General features: G+C 53.7%; 1 protein-coding gene across 1 annotated transcript in view; it reads right to left on the bottom strand.

The window, feature by feature from the left end:
- The window catches only part of LOC102422864 (T-box transcription factor TBX19-like), a 21,512-nt gene that overhangs the window by 10,492 nt on the left and 842 nt on the right, over positions 1-10,178 (bottom strand). Inside the window, 2 exon segments of the mRNA XM_023748078.1 lie at positions 1,647-1,781; positions 3,056-3,320. Of these exon segments, the coding sequence (XP_023603846.1) occupies positions 1,647-1,781; positions 3,056-3,320 (400 nt within the window).

Genomic DNA, 10,178 nt, shown 5'->3' with positions numbered 1-10,178 from the left:
CACACACACACACACGCACACACGCTGAGTGGCCAGATTATTATGACCACCTGATGTTTGTAGGCTAATTAGCCGTACACTGCATCGTATGGGATATGGAAGCCGAAGGCCTGTTCGAACACCTTTGCTGTCTGCAGTTACCAAGATAAAACGTCTCCAATTCACACAGGAACACAAGGATTGGACAGTCGAACATTGGTAAAAAAGTCATGTGGTCCGATGAATCATGTTTCCAGTTGCATCATGCAGATGGCAGAGTGAGAATTTGGTGGAAACAGCATGAAAGCATGCACCCCACATGCATGAGTACAACCCTTCAAGCTGGTAGGGTCAGTGTTATGGTTTGGGGCATGTTTTCCTGGCATGATTTGGGACCTTTAATTCGTGTGGAACAACGTCTGAATAGCACCACATACCTAAGTATCGTTGCTGATCAAGTTCATCCTATCATGTTGATGGCGTATCCCAATGGAGACGGCTTCTTCCAACAAGACAAGGCGCCATGCCACGGTGCTCATATTGTGCAGGAGTGGTTTCAAGAACATGAGGGAGACTTTACCTTGCTTAGGTGGCCCCCACAATCACCAGATCTCCATCCAATTGAGCATTTGTGGGATGAAGTTTAAAGAGCCATCAGGCAGCTGGTTCCACAACCATCAAATCTCACAGAACTGGACAGTGCTATTCATCAGGCATGGTGTCAGATTCCTCGCATCACCTTTCAACATCTCATGGAGTCAATGCCAAGAAGAATTGCCGCAGTATTGAAGGCAAAAAATGGCCCAACGAAGTACTGATGGGGTGGTCATAATAATCTGGCCACTCTCGTTCAAATATATCCCACGTTCAAAGGCTGTCAAATCGCATTGTTTACCCATATCTTCAGAAAAAAATCACTTCTACCGCCGTGGTAAACAACCTGCTGGTCTGGCCCTCTAGCAACTTCAGCGTGAAATTATAGCTAATTTGCCTACAAACGTCAGGTGGTCATAATAATCTGGCCACTAATCTGGCCACTCAGTGTATGTTTGGTCCTCCTCTCTGCCTGAGGACACAGAACACGTATTTTATTCACTGCAGTTTCCCAGCACATAAAGCATCCAGCAGGTAGTATCACTCAGCAAACAGCTGCTGACTGAACAAATATTGAAAAGAACATGTGCGTCAGCAAAGGCCCAAGACGCACGGCTCTTCCTGGCGCAGGAGTGGGGAGCCCAGGAGAAAGGGAGGCGGCTGCAGAGTCACGTGCACACGCCCCGTCTTCCTCATGCTTCCTGCTTTTAAAAGCCCACACAGTAAACGAATCGCACAGTGCATAGTGGAATGAAAGCTAACAGGCAAAAACGTGTTCTTCCCTCCCGCTCGACGATCCTTTCTCCAGACACCCAGCTCCCTGCAGGCCTCGGCCGGCCCTGCGACAGCCCTGGTCCATGTTGGTTCATGGACAGGAACCGGCAAAAGGGAGCAGCAAGCAGCCACCCGGCCGCTTAACTTCGCCTCCGCCGAGTGTCTGAACCCTGAAAAACCTACCTGTCACCCCAGCTGGGTGATGGCAATAAAAGCACCCCCTCCCTGTCCCACCACGCCCTCCGGGTCTCACACACACACACACACACACACACACACACACACACACATGCCCTTACCTCCTCGTTCTGGTAGGCAGTCACAGCGATGAACTGGGTTTCAGGGAAGGAGCAGTTCATGACCATCCGATGGGCACCTCCCACGCGCACTATGTGAACCTGGGGCTCGTATTTGTGCAGGGAATTCAGCATTATCTGTTGAGATGCAAGAAGAGGAAGACGAGCCATGCAGAGCCCGGCTCTTGCGGGTAATGGACCGGCGGTCCCATGGTTCGCCCCAAGCTCAGCACCACCCACTTAGGGCCACACACGGGGCATCCCCGGCCCCCTGAGACGCACCACACCTCTCTGAGCAAGAAGGGGGATTCTCCCAGGAGCTCCCAGGGACCAGGACGTTGGAGCTTAGAGGAGGCTGGGCGTGGGTTTCCAGGGAGTTGTTCTAAAGATTATTCCATTTTCTGCCCAAATCCTGCCTTCCTTCTTTTTCTCTCCCTATTTTCAGAGCAACGATGTGGATTGTGACCCTTAACCGAACTGGTTTCCTTCATGGGAGGGCCCAGGATTCAGTGCCCGGATGTGGCTGCACCCACAGGAGCTGCCCGAGGAGTAGGGATGCTGACACCTGCTGGTCACGGAGCACCCACCCCACACCTCCACTGAGAGGCGCTGGAAAGTGGGAGGCGGTAACAGTTTACTTCCCCATTTCCTGTTTTAACAAGAATGGGAACCTCTGAAAACTGCCAAGACTTGGGGGGCTCCCTCCCGGCTGAGACATGACCTCCTGTGTCCCGGGGGCTGAGCAGGGAGAGGTGGTGGAGGTGCAGAGAATGCAGGCTAAGAGGCTGGCCACTCGAAATATGGGGGTAACAAGCCTTTCCTCTAATGCCCCCCAAATTCTGCATTTCATAAAGTGAGCAACAACCCTACACGGAGCACTGGTATTCGGACTCCGACCAGAGAAAACAGGGGGGGGAAAGCCCCCATGTCCTGTTCACTCGCCCTGAAGACCTTCCTTAGCGGAGGTTTCTTTGGGGAGTTTTTCTGCAAACCCAAAGCTGATTCCATATTCTACTGACAATTATCCTAATGCCCAAGAGGAGGGAGCCATTATTTCATTAGGAGCGGCTTTCGATTAAGGCATTCGTCCACTGCCAACACGCCACTCTCACCAAAATCAAAAGGGGAGAGGGAATAACAAAACCACGGCCGGCTCCCCCTCCCGGGCGCACCCTGCGAGGCTGTGATTAAGTAAGCGCTCTCTTCACATCAGGAAGTCCATTAAAAACTGAAAGCACCAATTAAGAGCTGTTTATTCCTGTTTACATTTGGACTGGGGGGTGGGGTGGGGGGAGTAATTGGCTTCTGTGGGAGAAGAGGCCGGTGAGGACCCCTCTAATTGACTAAATGCACCCTCGTTTCTTCTCCATGGGTTCGTGGAGCGGCGGGGGGCCAGGCCACCGAGCTCCTACCTGGCCGCCTCCGCTGAGCTTGTTGGTGAGCTTGACCTTGCTGAAGGAGATGGGTGCCTTCATCCAGTGAGCCCCGAAGTTGGGCGAGTCCGGGTGGATGTACACGCAGCTGTGGCTGGCGACCTCGGGCTTGCCCGCGGGCACCCACTCCCCGTTGACGTACTTCCAGCGGTGGCTGTCGGTGGGGACAAAGTCCAGCAGGAGGGAGTACATGGCATTGGGGTCCAGCCCCGTCACACTGATCTTTAGAACAGGGAACATCCGTCTGAAAGAAAAGCAGAAACTGAGCCACAGCAGGGATGTGGGAGTGTTAGGGACACTGCCCCCTGTCCAGCCGTCTGTCCACTCTGAGTGCCTTGGGGTGCAGAGAATTCGGGGGGACAAATAAAGAGGAGCCGAGCAGCGGGCCCAGTCCCACAGAGCCCTTTCCGCAGATGCACTCTGTATCGGGGTCACTCTAACCCGTGGGCTCCACGGCGAGTCTGAAACCCACCCACCAGGCCTCTGACAGGGGAGCCTGCAGCCCACGGTGCATAGTCAGACGCACGTTCGCACAGAGAGCATCTCCAATCTTCGCCCGCACACGGAGCACTTCGCACTCACACCCCCAGCAGCCCTCCCCAGTCTCAAAGAACGGGAGCGTGAGTAACAGCGAGAGCACTGCTCGCGAAGATGTGGCTTCACGGTGAAGTGAGGCCAGTTCCTCTCCTGCAGGGCTTCTCGGAGCCCCCACTCCGCTGACGTGCTCCACCACCTCTGAGAAGGGAGCGGGGCGTGGTGCACACTCTGGACTCAAAGACAGTAGCGCCATCTTTGCGTGAGCACCTTGAGGGCATCTGTGCCCACGAGATGTACTGGGACACGCGGGTCTGGCTCGAGGCCCTCCCTCCCTCGCCCGCTAGGACACGCAGCACGTTTGCTCTCACCAACACTTGCAGAGCCCCCTCACCACCTGGCTTCTGACTCCTTCTGGTTTACTTTTCCTTCACCAAACATCCAAAGTTGCTCCAATCTGTCCTCTAAAGGCCTGGTTTCCAGGCACATCCCTGCACACACACACACACACACACACACACACACCCCTGCCCCCCACCACACACACACACACACACACACACACACACACACACATACACACCTGACTGCCCAGGTGCTGTCTTATTCGTCAATACGGCTTTTAAAATCTGCAGCCCCACATCGAGACGCTAACCACCCAGAGTCTACAGACACTTGCTGGTCCATGAACCAGCGTATCCGTGTAGCTGGAAGTTTGCAGAAATGCAGGCCCTCAGACCTCACTCCAGCCCGACTCCATCGGAATCTGCTTTTCTAACACCCCCAGGGAGCCATGGGAACACACATTAAACCTCAGAGGTCTGGTTGGTGCTTAAGATGATAACTAAGGAGACATGCAGGGCGTGGGGGGGGGGGGGGTCTGTCTAAGGACCGCTGCTTCTGAAGAGCTGGGAGGAGAATTAAAGGGAAAAGGGGGATGGGCCTGCCGCTGGGAGAAGGGGTCCAAGCCGGGCAGGGACGGGCACAGGTGCGGGTCTGCGGAGGCACGGAGCCCGTCCCGTGTGCAGCGGTGCCAGCTCCGAGACAGGCAGGATGGGAACTGTTACAGGGGCTCCCTGAGCTCCTGGGACATTTTCCTTGGCTCACCCCCTGCCCCTCCCACCACACTCGCACCTGTCCTCCCTCCCCTTCCGAGTCCACAAGGAGAGGAAGTCCCCGAAACACCTTCCTAAATGTGAATACCTCGTTGGAGACGTATTTACTCCTTTAAGTAACGGCGTGAAGCGCCTGCCCTAGGCCAGGAGAGCTGAGGGTGGGAATCAGTGCCAACAGCTGCAGGCCAGCGTCCTGTTCACCACCAAGTCCGAGCGGAGCAGTCAGGCCACAAAAGGTGAGCAGGTGTCTGTCCACCGTGGAATAACTTTAGCTGCCGGAGCGCCACGGGGAGCGCCGTGGGGGGTCAGGAGGGGGCTGGAGAGGAAGGATTGCTCTCGGTGGACCCCAGGGGTTCGGGGTGACATCTAAGCTGAGACCTAAATAACGAGACGCCGAATGCCAGAAATGGGTGATATCAGCCATATCACCTGCACACAAAGGAGTCGCAGTCCCACGGCCCTGGAGTCCAAATAAGCCTGGACTATTGAGGGAGAAGGCCAGTGAGGCTCAGGCAAACGGAAGAAACAATTCCCGTTTCCACTTCCGCCGCTAACAGGCTCTCTGCCCTCTCCTCTCTCCACTGCATCGTGCCAGGCCCCCAGGAAGGCAGCGCGGCCTTTGATAGCAAGGACAGGTGCCGGCTTCTTCTCCTGATGCTCTAAGGCAGTGGTTCTCAACCTTCCTAATGCTGCTACCCTTTAATACAGTTCCTCATGTTGTGGTGACCCCCAACCATAAAATTATTTCCGTTGCTACTTCATAACTGTGATTTTGCTACTGTTATGAATCGTCATGTAAATATCTGATCTGCTATATGTTTTCCGATGGTCGTGACTCACAGGAAACGTGACCATGTGGGAAGGTCTGGGCCTCCCTGGCCAGGAGGGAAATGCAGGGGGCACCCGTTCCCATCCTCCAGGAGGACAGTGATGTGACGGTGTGGGGAGGACGCGGAGAAGTCGAGCCCTCAGACCCTGCAGGCAGGAGTGGAAACAGTTCAGCCACTTGGGAAAACAGTCTGGCAGCTCCCTGACAGTCAAAGGCAGAACTACCACAGAACCCCGCAAGTCCTTTCCTAGGAGCACGTGCCAGAGAGAGGAAAACACGCATCCACACAAAAACACAATGTTCCCAGCGGCCTCTTTCATAAAGAGCAACAGCGCGCGTGTCCCTCAGCTGACGCATGTGGGGGTGTAAGCACACAGCGGAGTATCAGGTGGCAATAAAAATGCCACAACGTGGATGAACCTGGAGGACGTGTGCTCAGTGAAAGGAGCCAGCCAGAGGGCCATGCGTCGTATGATTCCATTAGCATGACGTGTCCAGAGCCGGCACATCTATACGGAGGGATGGAAAGTAGAGATTGCCAGGACTGGGGAGAGTGGGGGGTGAGGGGTGACGGCTAAGGATGCACGATTTCTTTGGGGGATAGTGAAAACGTTCTAAAATTATTTATGGGACCACATGCACAACTCCGTGAATATACCAAACACCTGACTTGTCCGCTTTAAGTAGGTGATGGCATGGTGTGGGAACTACCACAATAAAGCTGCTAACAGAGGAAAAGGAGGGGCCACGCATCCTGGCTCTCAGAGACCACACTGGGAAGTGTGGAATGGCTTATTCTCTTTAGTACTTCATTTGCCAACAACTTTACAATAATTTTTCATCAACAAACAAAAAACTAAGGGATGCTATGTCTTTTTAAGTCTCCATTATGCCAGGAAGGAGTAAATATAAGTCAGTCAATTTGCCAAAAGTCTTGTAAGGGGTCTGAAGCGCCCCCTGCCTGGGAGCCAAGTTCAGCGCCTCGGGCCTCACAAGGGCTAGGAGGCATCGCGGCTTACCTGTGGGCAGCGCCCGGGGCCAGGTTCATTTTCAGGGGTGAACTGCTCTACTCATCAAGTTGATTCCCACCCCCCTTTTCTTTCCAAGGTGCTGGTAACCACAGAGATGCCCAAGAGTTTTGGGGGAGCTGAGAAATGTGTAGATCACTCCCAACTAAGAGAGGAGGAGGGTGGAGAGGGAAGGCTGGAGAGAGGGGGCAGGAGAAGGGAGAGAGAGAGAGAGAGAGAGAGAGAGAGAGAGAGAGACTGGGGAGGCAGTGTGGCAGGTGAATGAGGACTCCACAAGCCACGTGTGAGGAGCCATGGGTGGCTGGGCTGCCCATGAACCCTATTGCTTTGCCGTGAGGCTATTGCCGTGAGGCTAGTTTTCATGTTGGTTCCCTAACTGGGGACTTGGAGGCAGCAGGGCAGAAGGAGGCTGTGAGGAGTGAAAGGGGCAGGCACAAGGCAGATGATGCTGTGGGTGGGGGACGGCAGAGGTGGTGAAGGCAAACTCCTCAACTCCCTCCTCCATCTCCCCACAGAACTAGAATTTCGTGGAACAGTCATCAGAGCTCTGGGAGTGTGTGTGTGTGTGTGTGTGTGTGTGTGTGTGTGTGTGAGAGAGAGAGTGTGTGAGTGTGTGTGTGAATGTGAGTGTGTGTGTATGTGTGTGAGTGTGGGTGTGAGTGTGAGAGTGTGTGAGTGTGGGTGTGAGTGTGTGTGAGTGTGTGTGTGTGAGTGTGTGTGAGTGTGTGTGTGAGTGTGTGTGAGAGTGTGTGAGTGTGTGTGTGAGTGTGTGTGTGTGAGTGTGCATGTGTGTGTGTGAGTGTGTGTGAGTGTGTGCGTGTGTGTGAATGTGAGTGTGTGTGTGTGTGTGTGTGTGAGTGTGTGTGTGAGTGTGAGAGTGTGTGAGTGTGGGTGTGAGTGTGTGTGTGTTAGGGCAGATTAGACAAATACACGTGCTCCTCATAAATCGCAGCTGTAAACTCGGAGAAGAATGTCTGGGTGGGGGGATAGGACACTGACCATTTGCCTGTGGGTGCGCAACCTGAATTCTCCGCTCTGCACGGGCTCACTGGAACCGTGACCATCAGCCACGGCTGGCAAATTCAACTTCGGACCCCAACACCTATTTTATGACAGCAAATGGACGTGCCTGCCTGAAGGTGAATTCAGTCAGCATTGAGTCAAAATGATTTAGCGGGTGGAAGTACACATGACCAGGAGCACTTTCCCCAAGGACGTTACAGTCATGGAAACAAGAGGGACAAGGGATCCCACTTATTCGCCTCTGCAGCCCGAAGCCAGCCTTCTCTGCCCCTAAAATAGAAGTCCGAGCTCACAGGCTCAGAGGAAGTGCTGGGGGCTGACCTCCAGCGGTGATTCAAGGGGCTCTGGGAGGAACTGCAATTGTTGTCTCTGAAAGACTGACGATGAATCACTAAAAGTTCTAAATAAAAAAGAAGGAAAGAAACAAAGAAGGAAAGGGAGAGGATGAATTAAAACGGACAAAGAGAGGGAGGAATGTGGGTGGCAGGATCCCAGGTCCTGGGGACAATTCAGTGGTTTTCGGGAAAAATCCTCTCTCTTTGCTGCTTCTCACCAATGTCAGAGGTGAGCCTCCGGTTTACGCACGGAAACCGCTCTCCATCGGGAAGCGAGCCTTTCCCTTCTTTCACCAGCGAGTGCGGGCGCTCTCCGCTCTCCGGGAGCTGGTTCTTATCATCAGAACAACCAGGCCCAGTGCACAGGCGCACAGCCCCCACCGAGGCTCTTAGGAAAGTCAGGAAGCCCCCTGCCTGCAGGGCGCAGGTAACATGACTAAAGGCTCGGGCTGGGAGGAAACTCCAGGAATATTCTGCTCCCGGGAGAAGGGCCACCGTCCACCCACCTCGGGCTCCGGGGCTGGTGTGGGAGACAGGGAGTGGGGGTTTGGAGGAGACACAGGGGCTACGTCCCAGGAAAAGGGTAGAAAGCAGACATTGGAGTAGGCGGTTAGGAGAAAAGCAGACGATGGAGAAGGTAGTGAACAAGGTGACGAAACAAGAACGGCGTGTCTGTGCAGGAACAGGAAAGCGTTGCTAACCCTCCACCCGTGGAACGGAGGCCCAGTCGCCCCAGACCCATCGCTCCTCACCCACGTCCGCCTCTCAGAGACCTGCCCCGTCTCCACCCGAGGCCTGAAGGAGCCTCTGTCCCCCTGCGCCCCGAGGGTCAGAGCCCTAAGAGGCCTCCGGAAAGACTCAGCTCACGGGAGGAGGGACACAGCGAGAAGCCAAGCTGACCATCATCGCGCTTTTTCTATAAGGAAAGTTCATGTTAGAGGACTTCAACCTTGTGAAGAATTTTACATGTTAAATATGGAGAAAGAACACATGATGGGTAAAAACGGCAAGAGAAAGTGCATGCCAACATGGCATGTGATTAAACTGAGTTTTATGATGGCATCAGACTTCTGTTTATTCCTGACTGAAAGGGATGAAATATATTCCCACTTGGTGGCGGTACTTGTTTCACGTTTATAAATGACCCGCTGACAGCCAACTAGATAGTGTGAGGCTGGGTATTAGCATAACCACCGCCCAGCAATACAAAGAATAAGGAACAGAAAGTCCTGCCTCTTATCAGATATCATCAGATGCTTACAACTGTGCCCCCACTCGTCTCTGAACAGAAGGTAAATCCAGCCCTGGCCAGGTGGCTCAGTTGGTTGGAGCAGCATCCTATACACTGAAAGGTTTCGGGTTTGATTCCCCATCAGGCACATACCTGGGTTGTGGGTTTGATCCATCCCCAGTCAGGAGGCAATCAAATCGATGTTTCTCTCTCTCTCTCCTCTTTCTCTCTCAAAACATATCCTCAGGTGAGGATTAAACAAACAAAAATCATGTTTTATATCTCTTTCTACCAAAAACAATGTGTAGCTACCTATAAAGAGTAGGAACAATTACAGATTTTAAAAGAAATACATCATACGCCCTACATATGAAATAAAAAGGGGGACCCATTAGAGAGGGAAAATAAAAATATCGAACAAGTTTGACATCCTGGCACTCGCACCAACCGCATGGATTGCCTGGCACACCTGTCACTGCGAAGCAATGTCACAGGACAGCACTCGGCCGCGCGGCTCTCCCGGGGCCGTAGGAACGGTTCCCTCCCTCCTCTGGGCACTTTTCTAAAACATGGGAAAGCGAGACCTCAGGATGGAGGCACTTTGCACAGGACAAACGCCTCCCGCAGCGCGGGCCCTGGCCGTCCTCTCCCGGGAGCAGAGCTTCTCTCCGGGCGGCTGTCACCGTCCTGCCAACCTGCCACCGACAACGCCTCCCGCCTCTGTCCTTTCGTGGCCACGTGACCCGCACGATGAGTGAGCGCCGGCTGGGTGCCGGGAGCCGGTCTGCCCAGGCAGGGAGCAGTAAAATTCTCTTTCAAAATACTTCTCTCTCCTACTAACTAAGTGAAAGCTTCTAAAATTACCTGCCAGCCCCTTAGCGGACGAGGTTTAATAGAATCTGAGAATGCCAACCGAGATCAGGTTCCGTTAATCCCCAATTTGTTGCAATGAGAAAAAAAAGAAATCTCCCCGGCTCAGGCGGGTCCATGCCAGTTTCCATTACCTG

This window comes from Myotis lucifugus, unplaced genomic scaffold (genome assembly GCF_000147115.1).
Source record: "Myotis lucifugus unplaced genomic scaffold, Myoluc2.0 scaffold_1122, whole genome shotgun sequence".
NCBI classification, from domain to species: Eukaryota; Metazoa; Chordata; class Mammalia; order Chiroptera; family Vespertilionidae; genus Myotis; species Myotis lucifugus.
This window is presented reverse-complemented; position numbering and strand designations above follow the sequence as displayed.